The sequence below is a fragment of the Musca autumnalis genome, unplaced genomic scaffold, assembly GCF_047663935.1.
Source record: "Musca autumnalis isolate F117 unplaced genomic scaffold, ASM4766393v1 scaffold_4, whole genome shotgun sequence".
Lineage (NCBI taxonomy): Eukaryota > Metazoa > Arthropoda > Insecta > Diptera > Muscidae > Musca > Musca autumnalis.
This window is the reverse complement of record NW_027411977.1, coordinates 222,014,076-222,028,593: the sequence shown is the minus strand read 5'-3', so window position 1 is coordinate 222,028,593 and position 14,518 is coordinate 222,014,076. Positions and strand designations below refer to the sequence as shown.

At 38.5% G+C, this 14,518-nt stretch overlaps 1 protein-coding gene across 1 annotated transcript in view; it reads right to left on the bottom strand.

The window, feature by feature from the left end:
* The window catches only part of LOC141403255 (dipeptidase 1-like), a 69,432-nt gene extending 57,491 nt beyond the window's left edge, over positions 1-11,941 (bottom strand). The window contains exon 1 of the mRNA XM_073985440.1: positions 11,492-11,941. Coding sequence (XP_073841541.1) covers positions 11,492-11,941 — 450 coding nt within the window. The remainder of the gene's footprint in view (positions 1-11,491) is intronic.
* Positions 11,942-14,518: the final 2,577 nt, after the last annotated feature.

Sequence of the window (14,518 nt, the reverse complement as noted above, 5' to 3'; positions counted from 1 at the left end):
ATAAGTAGACGTGATTTCTTCAGTTCTTGTGACGTTCTGTTAGCAATCGGACAAACTTGATACACAAATTTAAATGAAAATAAAGCTGTTTAGTTTCTTTAATGTATATTTACAACTTTTATAAAAAAGTAAATCAAACGTATTATTATTCATTTGAATTCTATGTTAATGAGGTTGTAAAAGGTGCATTGTATTATAAAAATTGTTTCTTTTTTGATAAATTTATAATAAAATGCATCTTTTATAACCGCAGTAACATTAAATTCAAATGAATAATAATATGTTTGAATAAACAATAAAAAACTAAATAGCCTTTTACAAATACTGTCGGTTCCGTCACTACTGAAAGTTTCGTAAACGGTACCTGCATGAGTACCTAATGCACACTCAAAGCGCCCGCTTCCGACACTCCAACTGAATCGCATAAGAAACATACAACAGTGACGGAAGCGAAAATAGAGTTTGGACCGCATAAGTGGAACAGTTTCTTTAGTCATTTTTGTCTTTTCGGAAACAAATGCGACTGTCGCAGTAGACACAACAATCCGTTTTCAGTGACTTTTGCGTCAAGCAAGCGATAGAAAATGTTTGGAGGGAAGATCAAGAACACGGGAAGAACTGTGCCACTCACATGATAGTGGCACAGTTCTTCCCGTGTTCTTGATCATTTCGGATAAAAATCCGACACTCGCATTTATCAATGTTTGCCGGGTTCGGACCTGTAATCAAGCATGCAGACATTGTTGATGTGTATGAGTGTGTTCCGATGTAATTCTGGTATGTGTAAGAAATACATATACTTTGGCATGAACTTCACTCATTTTCGCTCAATCAAAACACCATAAAGTACCAACTTTATTATACTATAAAACTCACTATCTTACACTCCCATTTTTATGAAATGGTTTGTCTACACCTCAACTAAAACGCCCCAATTGCAACCTTTTCACGTCACCATGGTCGCATACAAAGTCATGCTGTTATTTTCTTTTTCAAGTTGGTTGCATGTCCTTACCTTTCTCATGATAATATAAACACATGAGAGGGTATATGTGTCTCTGTAGTACTTGAAACATTCTCCGTCATGGTTATGGAAGAAAAATGCTCAACATACAAACATAAAGGTACGGTTATAATCAAATGGATTGGCTTAGAGTTCCACGTAGGTCTCCATCTTATTTACTGTATGCTTATGCCTCTTCCCTTAAACATATCATTTTATATTCTTCTTTGTCTGTATGACCATTATATAACCATTTGTGGCTGTGTAGTTCTAGCCTTGACACTCACAGAGCTATACTACTTTTACATGCCATGTAGTTGGCATATAACTCTTATTACACTGTGAACCGAAATTTTGGGGGGTGGAAAATTCCTATTGGAGATGAAAGCCCTTGGTGAGTATATACAGAACCCCGAAGGACAGATTCGCCGTGAGTCGATCTTTCGCGATATGGCGTGATGAAGTTTTTGCTAGAGACTCTGTAAGCCATCAGGAATTAGCGTTATATCTTTGTCCACTGTTGCTTTAGCTTATTTTTGATATGACATGTCTTCAGTCAAATCGAATGAGGATTATTTTCGTAGAGCACTTCGACCTTCTAACTCGCTTCCTTCAATGTCCTTTTCGTCCTTTATTTTAAGAGCCGCTATAAAAGTACCACAAGATGGCGTTTTTCAGCTTCGAAATGTTCTGCAAAAATGTCGGCCAGAAAATTTTAGGTACGGCTCTCATTGACAACAAATCGATGTTGTCGGGTTTTCGTGGTCGTTTTGTGCATTTACCCCTGCTTGCTCAGAAAAAAACAGTGTTTTGTGTTTTTGTATGTTCTGTAACGAATATACAAAAAACAAAATATAGTATTTTTCTGAACATAAACAGGGTAAATGCACAAAACGACCACGAAAACTCGACAACATCGATTTGTTGTCAATGAGAGCCATACCTAAAATTTTCTGGCCGACATTTTTGCAGAACATTTCGAAGCTGAAAAACGTCGTCTTGTGGTACTTTTATAGCGGCTCTTAAAATAAAGGACGAAAAGGACATTGAAGGAAGCGAGTTAGAAGGTCGAAATGCCCTACGAAAATAATCCTCATTCGAATTGACTGAAGACATGTCATATCAAAAATAAGCTAAAGCAACAGTGGACAAAGATATAACGCTAATTCCTGATGGCTTACAGAGTCTCTAGCAAAAACTTCATCACGCCATATCGCGAAAGATCGACTCACGACGAATCTGTCCTTCGGGGTTCTGTATATACTCACCAAGGGCTTTCATCTCCAATAGGAATTTTCCACCCCCAGACTTTGAGCTCCATTTTGTTGCACAGTGTTATTTAAGAAAATCCCCAAAAATGTGTTGACGACTGTCTTCTACTTTTGCATGTGCTCCTAAACAAAAGTGAATACCAAGCCATGTGACATATAAAAAGTTAGGAAACTATAGAGAATTATGCTAAGATAGTTTTTGTATGTGCACTTATTGAAGTTTCAATGAATATGAAAATATTTCAAAAATGGACAGAAGACTGATGATGTCTTCTATGAGCAGAAGGCCTCTTATGGTCTTCTTTAGGCAAAAAAAAATTTTGGAAGTTTCCATAGACAACTGAAGAACTTTTCTATAGACAGAATTCCTCCTGAAATCTTCTGTAAAGAGAAGATCTCATCTATAGGCAGAATTTCTATTCAGACCCCTTCGTGCTCATAAGATCTTCTCTATTGCTATACAATAATTTAGAAAGTTTGATAATTTACCTATTACGGCGAAGATCATTTAATATTATTTTTTATTATTTTCAAGTTGGAGTTGACCCAACTCTATAGAACATTTTTGAATATGAAAAAGAAAAGCCCAATAGATTCCCTCACAATCACCAAATTATGCTAGCGGTTTTGCTGTTAGTTACGCAGCTTATCAGGCATATCGGCCGTGAAGTGGCTTCTCTTGCCAATGCTTCTAATCTTATACTTATACCGAAGTTATTGTATAAATGATAAATGAAATATGACTAAATACAAAATTAAATACCACTAAAATTGCATTTCAACAAAAAACAGTGAACGTATGATAAATGCCATTACTCATACGCTCTTTATAGCCCATAAGACATCAGTAACTAGAGTTGTGCCAAATAGATTATATGAAACTATCTATTTCACTACGCAGATCCAATAGCCCACATAATTTATCACACGTTAGATTTTGTGACATTACTCATACGTTTTGGAATTAGTATAACGAACTAGGGACACGTTTACAAAACTCTATCTGTAACCAATTTAATTTATTCCATTTTTGCTTTATAATTCTGTATGTTTGTTGCAGTCATAAAATGCTTCATTATCAAAGGTGTGGCATGAGCACATGACGGTCGACTTAGTTTTTTTTTTAAATTAAATTAGTATGGAACGAACTTTCATAACTTTCCACAGCAACCCAACGAAATAGCTTAAATTTGGTATTTAGTCTTTAGTCCTTTAATAGATCCATGTTTTGATATAGCCCACATAGAACGATACCTCACTATTTTAGTAATTCTGAAAACTGTGACATTAATATCCCACCGAAAGATTGAAAAATGTTATTTAGTCTTCCATGGTGCTATAAAATATTCCAGAAGAGAATTTTCAGAAGAGGTCCGCGGGTTCCTATATCCCCCATAGAAGCGTACCTCATGGTTTTACCGAAATATCGGAAATTTGGTATTTAGTATTCTTTGAGTCTAAATACTTTCCGCCAGAAATTTGTTAAATCGACGTTTTGATATATAACCCTAATGGAATGGTGCCACCCAAATTTCGGTATTTTGAAAGTTAGCCACATTGTTTAATTGAATTTGCTGAAATTTGGTATTTAGTCGTCTTCATAAACGAAAGGAAACTGATTGTTCCATTATACTTCAATACAACTCGTGGTGGAGGGTATGACAAGTTCGGCCTAGCCGAACTTATCGCCTTCTTACTTGTTTTAAGTTATATATCTACTCAGAGTGAATTCTAAATTTTGTCAAATGACTTTGTGAGTGAGCTTTTTTATCGAATCACGTTATAATTAAAATGTTATCTAATCCGAAGTAAAAGCCCATCAAATTCGAGGTTTAAAAACTCATAACTATAATGTATAATATATACTATAGTATTTTAGAGTTATTCTTATATTAATGAAATGTGTGTTAAGGATTTATTATAGCTCAATAAATCTTAAAAAATTGTATTTCAAAACGGACCACAGTACGCACTTACTTACTTACTTAGCTGGCCTATTACAGAACATTTGTTCCATAAGCCGAACTAAGAAAAAATCTCCAATCCTCTCTGTTTGCTGCTGTATTTTCCCAATCTGGGATATGTAGCTTTGTGATATCTCGTTTCACTTGTTCGCTCCAACGAAGCTTTGGCCTTCCAGATCTGCGAGAACCTCCATGCGGCCCGTATTTATACGCCTTTTTAGCGGGTTCATCATCACTCATTCTTATAACATGGCCTAGCCATCGCAATCGTTGTATCTCGATTCGTTCAACTATATTGATGTCATTGTATAGTTGATACAGCTCGATGTTCATACGACGCCGATATTCGCCGTCAACACAGATTGGCCCGTAGATCTTTCGAAGAATTTTTCTCTCAAACACACAAAGCACTGCCTTATCTGCTTGAGCAAGTACCCATGCTTCGGAACCATACATTAGCACGGGTAGTATCAGTGTTTTGTACAGTGTTATTTTTGTTTGACGAGAGGTGGCTTTATTCCTAAACTGCTTACTCAGCCCAAAGTAGCATCTGTTAGCCAACACTATTCTTCTTCGTATTTCACAACTGATGTTATTTGTTGTGTTTATGGCGGTGCCGAGGTAGACGAAGTCCTTTACTACCTCAAAATTATAGGTACCAACATTCACAGATGGTGCGGTGTTTATGGACATATTACGCGTCGATACCATCAACTTGGTTTTTACGCCGTTTACTGCCAGACCAACTTTAGCAGATTCTCTTTCGACTTTTGCAAAGGTGTCAGTTACTTCCTTTACCGATCGACCCATGATGTCAATGTCGTCGGCATAAGCCAGTAACATGTGGCTGTTCGTGTATATCGTTCCATTTCTTTTGACCTTCGCGTCTCGTATGACCTTTTCCAGCAGGATGTTGAATAGATCACACGACAGGCCGTCTCCTTGTCTGAAACCTCTTTTGGTAGTAAACTCTTCGGAGAGGTTCTTTCCAATTTTAACTGAGGATCTCGTCTCAGTTAGTGTCATTCTACAAAGTCGAATGAGCTTTGCAGGAATACCAAAATCAGACATGGCTTGGAACACCTTTGAACGTATAGGGCTGTCGAATGCTGCTTTATAATCGACGAAAAGATGGAAGGTGTCGATCTGCATTTCTTGGGTCTTTTCCAGGATTTGTCTCAAGGTAAATATCTGGTCAATGGTGGATTTGCCAGGTCTAAAGCCGCACTGATAGGGTCCAATAATTTCATTGACCATAGGCTTTAGTCTCTCACACAATATGCCAGATACTATCTTATATGCAATAGGGAGCAGACTTATGGCCCTATAATTGGAGCACACAGTCTTATCACCCTTCTTGTGGACTGGACATAGGATGCTCACGTTCCAATCGTCGGGTACGCGTTCTTCCTGCCAGATGGTGCTAACTAGCTGATGCATACACCTTATCAGCGTGTCGCCTCCGGTTTTGAACAGCTCGGCTGGTAGGCCATCTGCTCCTGCCGCCTTATTATTCTTCAGCCGGTTTATTGCTGTCCTTACCTTATCTTGGCTGGGCGGTATACATTCAATACCATCATCTGGGATTGGATCTGTGGTATCTTCGCCGTCTTCACTGCTATCGGATACCAACAGTTTGGAAAAATGTTCTTTCCATATCCTGAGCACACTATCTGTATCAGTTACCAAATTACCTTGTTGATCTCTACAGGAGGATATTCCTGTACCAAAGCCATCAGTTTGATGCTTCACTCTTTGGTAGAATTTTCGGACTTCGTTCTGTCTCCTGTACATCTCCATTTGTTCACACTCCCTCTTTTCCATTTCTCTCTTTTTCCTGCGGAAAAGACGTTTCTCCTCTCTCCTTTTCTCCCGATACCTCTCTCGTGCGCTACGCGTTGCTACTGATTGTAAAGTAGCCCTATATGCCGCATTTTTTTCTTCGGTAGCAGCACGGCACTCCTGGTCATACCACGGATTCTTTGGTGGAGGTCTCTGGTATCCAAGTACTGATTTTGCGGCTGTTTGCATGGAGTGGGCAATATTTTGCCATTGTGCTGATATGTTATCGGGACGAGAAGCGCTATCATTAAGCAATTGGGTCAGTTGAGTGGAATATGCTGTGGCTATCTGTTGTGTTTGCAGCTTGGCGGTGTCCAACTTTCGTGTTGTGTCTGTCCGTGCTTTATTTGCAACGTTTAGACGGGTACGTACCTTTGCTGCAACGAGGTAATGGTCCGAATCTATGTTTGCTCCTCGGAACGATCGTACATCCAACACGCTCGATGAATGTCTTCCATCTATCACAACGTGATCAATTTGATTTATTGTTCTTTGGTCTGGAGACAGCCAAGTGCCCTTATGAATATCGAGATGCTTAAATCTGGTACTGCTAACTACAATGTTTTTCGCCGCTGCGAAGTCTATCAGCCTCATTCCATTGTCTGATGTTTCACTATGTAGACTGAATTTCCCAACTGTTTGTCCAAAGATATTCTCCTTTCCAATTTTGGCATTAAAATCGCCTAGAACAATTTTAATGTCATGGGCAGGACAACGGTCATATGTTTCTTCTAAGCTCTCGTAGAATATATCTTTGGTCTGTTCGTCCTTGTCTTCGGTTGGGGCATGAGCGCAGATAAAGCTGATGTTGAAGAATTTTGCTTTAAATCGAATTGTAGCAAGTCTTTCATTTACTGGACCAGATGTTTTAACCTCCGACCAACTACAAAACCGCAGCCAAACTCATGCTTTGTGTCATGGCAGCTATAATACAGTGCGTCACCTTTAGGTGTTGTTGTGACATCTTTCCCAGTCCATCGTATTTCCTGTATGGCAGTAATATCGGCTTTGTACTTTCCAAGTACGTCTGCCAATGCGAAGACTGCACCTTCTCTATAAAGAGTGCGAACATTCCAGGTGCAGATTCGCAGATCATGGTCCTTAAAACGTTTGCGGGGTTCGTCAACTTTAGAGGGGTTTGTTTTTCTTTTCTTTCGTTTTTTCATAGTAGGCTGTTTTTTCTAGGGGAGGGTTACTAACCCGACGCCCAAACCCAAGTTTTTAACGTTCTTATGGGTGAACGCGCGGCACATGTTAGCTCACTACCTTTAACGGGTGTTAAAGGCAGTTCCCCAGGTGACACCACGGGGAGGTCAGTGTCCACTTGAGATGAAAGAGGGACCAAGATAAATCCTGGGCTTTGCCATGTTAAAACCGGTCAGGACCGTTCCTTGGTATCTTCCATCCCCTACGTCACCCAGTACGCACTACTTCTGTCAATACTCATACGCTCTATACAACACATTTTATTTGTTTCTCTTTGGCTTGGAATGTTACTTCACCCATACTTCTCCATTCCTTAATTAACTACTTAATGTGTAGGAGCTTTTATTTGCAGTGTACGTATAGTAGTACACTGCAAATTAATAAAAAGTAAATTTCTATTACGAACGTGGTTGCACAAGGAGTTCTGTTTTATTTGTATTTTATATTCTGCCTTCTCAGGATTCATTTCATTCCATTTTGTATCGCATTACTTTTTATTTTTACTGGTCCCTACCATCCATATGTATACTTCAGTAGATTGTAACTGAGCCAGTTTGTAATTGTATAAGTTCGATACATTGGTTACGCCAATGTATACGTTCGATACTTTGTTTCCCCTTCCCAGCATTCCAATTAACTACGTTAATTGGCCGCTCGTTCGAGCTCTATGGGGAAATCTTCTCTGCACTTCTTCCAGGAGCCTTCTTTGTAGGAGAGAGTTCGCTCTTTTCTACTACCTCTCCTGGAAAGCTTTATTCGCATAGTTCGGATGCAGAGGGGCGCTTTCCAATGCTGCGTCGTAGTTGATGTTCACGGCCTTATTATCGTTATTCTGCCCACCTGCAACACACTTGTTCTTTCGCTCTTGTTAACGACACACGCATAAAGGTAAAGTCTTGTTTCTTTGAAACCCACCTACTTTACAAATAAAGAATTGAAAATATTTACATACACAAAATTACATACACCAAATTGTTTTTATTTCTTTTCTTTTTGGGTTTCTCACACTGGTATCACGCCAACATTTTGGTCCTTCGAGCCGGATCATTTACTTGCAATCTTGTGGAGTTGTTGCTAATTGTGTTTTTTTTCCCTATTTCAAAGGAGAATAATCATCATCACCAACATCCCCCCTCATCAGTGCGCTTCACCTTATCATCAACCACATCAAAAATCATCCACATAACCAAAACATCAACAAACAGCATCATTTACTAAAAGGTACGTAGTTCAGTTTCTTTTATATTGAGCATACCGCGAGTGTTGTTGTTTTTCCATTTTTCGGTTTTTAAAAAAAAAGTGATTTTTTGATATTTCGTTCGCTACGTCGCGTACTGGTCGCCCTACAATTGCCTTAACGCGTGTGTTATTACATAGAAATCATCCTACAGTCCACTAATCGTCGTACAATTTGCTAAATAATCGTATTAAAATAAACCAATAATCCCAATATTGTGCCTTTATTTTAATACATTCGCTGATTATTTACAAAAATCGAAATTATTCTAATTTAATTTCTGCCTAATTTGCATTTGTTCGCATTCTATTGCTTTAATTTGTTTGCCGGTGATCGATTCTGTAGTGCTTGTTTATTATTTCTACCTAAGGGCTTACATACACACATTCCCTTAATCGTTGAAATTGTCAGCCACTAGTGAGAAAAAACAATAACAACACTACTATTCTCCATCGTGCCCTTTTATTTGCAATTCTAAAAACTACCAACAATTTTCTAATCTCATTTGTCGTTTGGGTTTTTGTCGTTTAATCGCAACAACAAAAATACCCAAAAATTCCAGCATCCATACAAGCTAGCAACATTTTATTTCTTTTTTTTTCCAACTCTCTTGTCGTTGGTTGGTTTGTGTGTGGTTTGACTAACATACGTTGATCGCTCTGCCGACGCGACGCTGCTTGTGTTTTCCTTTCTTTTATTCGTTTTCGTTGCTGGCTGTCGCACCTTGGGCACCAGTGTAAAAAATAATATTTTTTTGATAAATTTTTAATAAAATTTTGTTTGTTATTTTTTTCGAATATAATTTCGTGTCGCGATTAAATATTGATTGTTCGTGATATTATTCGAATAAAGCACCCTACAATCGGCATTATTGATAATATTTATATATTAAATTCACATTTTATTGATTTTTTTTCAATTATTTATAAATATTTATTTATAAATTCAATTTTAATTTTTTTTCGAAACATTTTTAGATAAATTCGTTTTTACCACATAGTGTGACGTGCACCCTACTGTTGGTAATAGACGATTTTCTCATTAATTTGTCAAGAACTTGTGATTTTTCGAAATTTTTCGTACTTTTTTTAAGCTTTTCGTTGCTATTAGCCATCGTGCTTATTTCTCCCGATCTTTTTCTGCAAATTAGACCGTGTGCACCCTACATTCGGGTCTAGTTGACTTTCTGAAATAATTAAAAAAGTGATTTTATTTTGAGATTTTTGAATTTTCTGTCGATACTTTTTGGTTTTTTCTTGTCTTAAATCATGTCGGTCACTCCTGTCACACAATTTATTCGTGCTTCTGACAATGTTGTCAAATTCATTGCTGGTTTTAATCTGATTAGGCCAGAAAACCACACTGTTTTCAATCTTGAGATTCGTAACACGGAACTCCAAGATTTGTGGAAGAAAGTGAAGGATACTTATGATAGGTATTTGGATCATCTTATGTCTGTTGAAGGTACGAATCCTGAAGACATTTCCTCAGCCGACGCAAAGTATCAAGCCACTTGCGAAAGCTATGTCCTTTGTTTGTCGACTATAAATGAAAAACTGGAGGAGCTTAAATCAGTAAAGTCTCCCCCTGCTTCCCCATCGTCATTGCTTATTAGTACTCCGCAAAACCGTCCATCTCAAAATAGTCAACAACTCAATTCTTCGATTCGTGGGTCTAATAGGCCTAACATTAGTCAACCACCTGCTTCTAATGGTGGCAATATGTCTATCAATAATTCGATTTCTCCACATTTGTCCACTCCTGTTCATCTAGATTTTCAGAACCCTTCGGACATTTCCATTGGTAATTGGAGTCTACCACCATACGTTTCCAATAATATGCATAATCTCAAGTTACCACCTTGCGACATTGAGGTTTTCCATGGTGACTTTTTATCGTGGCCCACATTCCGGGATCTTTTCTCGGCAATGTTTATTAATAACACTGGTTTAAGTGACATTGAGAGGCTTTGTCACTTGGTGCAAAAAACAAAAGGTGAGGCTAGGGAAATCGTTGCCAAGTTTCCACTCACCCATAGGAGTTTCGCTTTAGCTTGGAAGTCGTTAAAGGATACGTACGATAATAAACGTATTCTAGTCCATAACCATCTCATGCTCTTATTTGATCTTCCTGCCTTTGAAACCGAAACTAGTTCTAATTTGAAAACTTTACAGCGTGGAAAAAATAGTTGTATTTCTGCTATGTCAGTCTATGATGTAGTCACGGATCATTGGGATCCAATTTTGGTTTTTATTTGTCAACAAGGTTTGCCTAGACTTACTGTATCTCTGTGGGAGCAGAGTATTAAGGACAAATCGTCATTATCCTCGTGGGAAGAGTTAGATAAATTTCTCACAGAAAGAATTCAGACATTAGCTTGCCTTAGAGACATGAGAGGCCCTTCTTCTATTTCAATTCCGAAAAGTAGAGTCAAAACTAATCTAGCTACTTCTTCGGTTAAAAATAAATCTAAATCGGCCTGCATACTTTGTAGAAAAGAATCCCATTCACTGCGATCTTGTCCTAAATTTAGAGCACTTTCTTTTGAAAAGAGATTTGAAGCTGCTAAAAAGCAGGGTTGTTGTCTAAATTGTCTATCGGTGGGACATTCAGTCAAAGACTGCTCTAGTACCCACAATTGTAATATTTGCAATAGTCGCCATCATACTATGCTGCATAGGCCTTCTTCATCTCCTTCTCCTAGACCATCGACATCGCTTTCCTCGCTGACCAGTAGCCATTCTCCACAAGTAGATGGGAACATAGCTTCTACTTCCACCGGCGCTAATCCTAGAGCCATGAATAGTCAAGTGTTCCATGCATCCCAAAATCGGAATGTCTTGCTAGGTACTGCGATGGTCAACATTGTTCATTTAGGAGTTTCGTATCCTGCTCGGGCTCTTATAGACCCAGGTTCAGAAGCTTCTTTTATTACTGAACGTTTGCAAAAGCGCCTTAAATTACCCACCCAGTCAATCACTGCTACTGTTTCTGGTGTTAACAGTTCAACATATGCCACTTCGAAGAAAAATTGTTCGCTTCGCATTGGTTCTCGTTTCGATTCCTCCTTAATTGTAGAAACTTGTGCGTTTGTTCTTCCAAAAATTTCCGGAAGCCTTCCCTCATGTCCCCTCAGTTCAAACATCACTTCTCGATTGCCTAATATTAGTTTAGCCGATGATCGTCTTTTTGATTCACGACCTGTTGATTTATTGTTGGGGGCAGATTTGTATCCACAGATTTTGCGGGAAGGGACGCAAAGAAACATTCTGGGCTCCATGTTAGCCCAAAACACGATATTTGGCTGGATTCTGACTGGTCCCATGCCTTCTTCCTCAGTCCAGGTCTTCACGACTGTGTTGGATATAGCTGAGGAAGAATCGCTCAACGAAACACTACTCCGGTCACCATCGGACATGTTTCGTGAGAGGAATTATCGTGCCACGACCGTGCGAGATTCGGAGGGTCGTTACGCAGTAACGCTTCCCTTTAAATCCGGATTTCCGCAAACATTGCAACTGGGGGATTCTCGTAGAAACGTTTTGAAACAGTTTTGTCGGTCGAAAAATTCTCTTCTTCGAAAATCTCGGTAAAAAATCGTTTATGTCAACCCCCGCATATCTAATTTCAGTTCACTCTCTTCCTACATTCCACATCATAACATTCATTAACCTTGACAAACCGACCACAAAACTTCTCGTAGTATTCTATTTTTACAACAAGTCGCCCAATGGTATTATTTTGAATCATCTTCTTCCAACTCTTCAGGTAGATGTAGTGTCGATCCCAAGAACTTTCCGTTCCAAATCATTTGGTGTAGAACTTCTCCTTCTGACCCAATTCAAAATTTAAGTTGCAAACGGTCACATGTGGGATACACTGTGCGCCCTTCCTCGCCATTCGTACACCTTGTCAGTTAGTAGATGACACTCAGTATCATTATTCACTCGAAGCTCACATTATTCGTCGATGATTATCCATCACAAACTTTGAACTGAGGAAGTGGACATCAAGTCATGTTTCTCCTTTGTCTCGCTTTTTTCCCGGTAAACTGGTTATATTCACATTCTTCCTTTGTATAATTCAGCAGTTTCAAGCCATTAGGACTTCGATTAAAAGCTAATTCCGATTCTTTCATTCTCTAGATACTTCCGAAATAAAAGCGTGCAAGCTCCGTTTAATAATTCTTGCCCAAAAATTATATTTTGCTGAGGCTAAAAGCTCACTTCTGTCACTAAACCTTCCTTTGGACTAAGACCCTCGTTTGCTTCTTGTTAAGTTTTCAACACCGTCCTACACTGAGCGCCACCCGATTTTATTGCCGTACCGTTGTCGATTTGTTCGTCTTCTTGCAGAATTCGTTCACGCTATTTCCATTCATGGTGGAAATCGGTTGATGTTTCGTATACTTCGTATCGCATATTGGGATCCTCTTCCTTTGATATGAAGACATTTACGGGTAAAGCGTGTCGAATTACCAAAGGTTACGTACTTGTCTTCACCTGCTTTTTAACTAAAGCAGTCCACTTAGAAGCCACTTCTGACCTGTCTGCTGATTCATTTCTGGCATCTTTCGGTTTTATTTTCATCGTGGTTGCCCTAGGACATTGTTTTCTTATAAAGGGACCATTTCGTCGGAATTGCTCTGGTCATTGATAATTAAGATTTACGACTATCCTCGCACAACGAACAATCAATATCCTTCCAACGCCGTGTAAAATGCAAAATCGCGCGTCATGGCTCAACCTTGTTTGCCCACCTCACAATATACTTCGTTTTCCTGGGTTATTTTAGTCGCAGTACACCCTAGTCGAATTAAGTAAAAATTTATGGTCTGTTCCTTTACTTTTAAAAATGGTAACAGTTGTATGCTTTTTAAAGTAAAGGAACACTTTGCAGGTTAAAAATGGTAAGAAATTGTAACCTCAGGCACGTAAAGGAACAGAGCTTTAATTACACCTAAAATGCTCAATAGAAACTGAACTACGACACCTCTCATATAAAACATACTCCACTACTAACTCTAGTTTAAGTTTGCTCGCGAATTAGTCTAACCCTGTTGCCTTGCAGATAGCGCGTCAAGGTGGGCGGCAAATGTATAAGTTCGATACATTGGTTACGCCAATGTATACGTTCGATACTTTGTTTCCCCTTCCCAGCATTCCAATTAACTACGTTAATTGGCCGCTCGTTCGAGCTCTATGGGGAAATCTTCTCTGCACTTCTTCCAGGAGCCTTCTTTGTAGGAGAGAGTTCGCTCTTTTCTACTACATCTCCTGGAAAGCTTTATTCGCATAGTTCGGATGCAGAGGGGCGCTTTCCAATGCTGCGTCGTAGTTGATGTTCACGGCCTTATTATCGTTATTCTGCCCACCTGCAACACACTTGTTCTTTCGCTCTTGTTAACGACACACGCATAAAGGTAAAGTCTTGTTTCTTTGAAACCCACCTACTTTACAAATAAAGAATTGAAAATATTTACATACACAAAATTACATACACCAAATTGTTTTTATTTCTTTTCTTTTTGGGTTTCTCACACTGGTATCACGCCAACAGTAATTAACTTTCATAAACAGTGATTAACAGTTAGCTGTGCTTTTATAGCTTATTTTTTACTTGTTTCTTCCCCAACATTATAATACGTTTTCCACACATTTGGTCACATACCGTTTTTCTACAATTAACATTAATTCGTGTTAATTGGAGTAAACATTTTAAGAAATCGTTCTTTTTACTTCTGTTTTTTTCAGAACTTCTTGAACGACTTCCATAAACTTATTTTCTTATTGGCATGTGGAAAATGCCAATGAAAGCAGTCAACAATTTTCCAGACATTTCTAAAAGGTAAAATTCAATATTTATACCCTACACCACTTTGTGGGGAGGGTATTATAAGTTGGTTTTGGCCGAAAAGTTTGTAACGCATCGAAATAATGGTCGTAGACCCATACTTATATATATCAAAATAAATGTCTCGCCGAGCTGAGTCGAT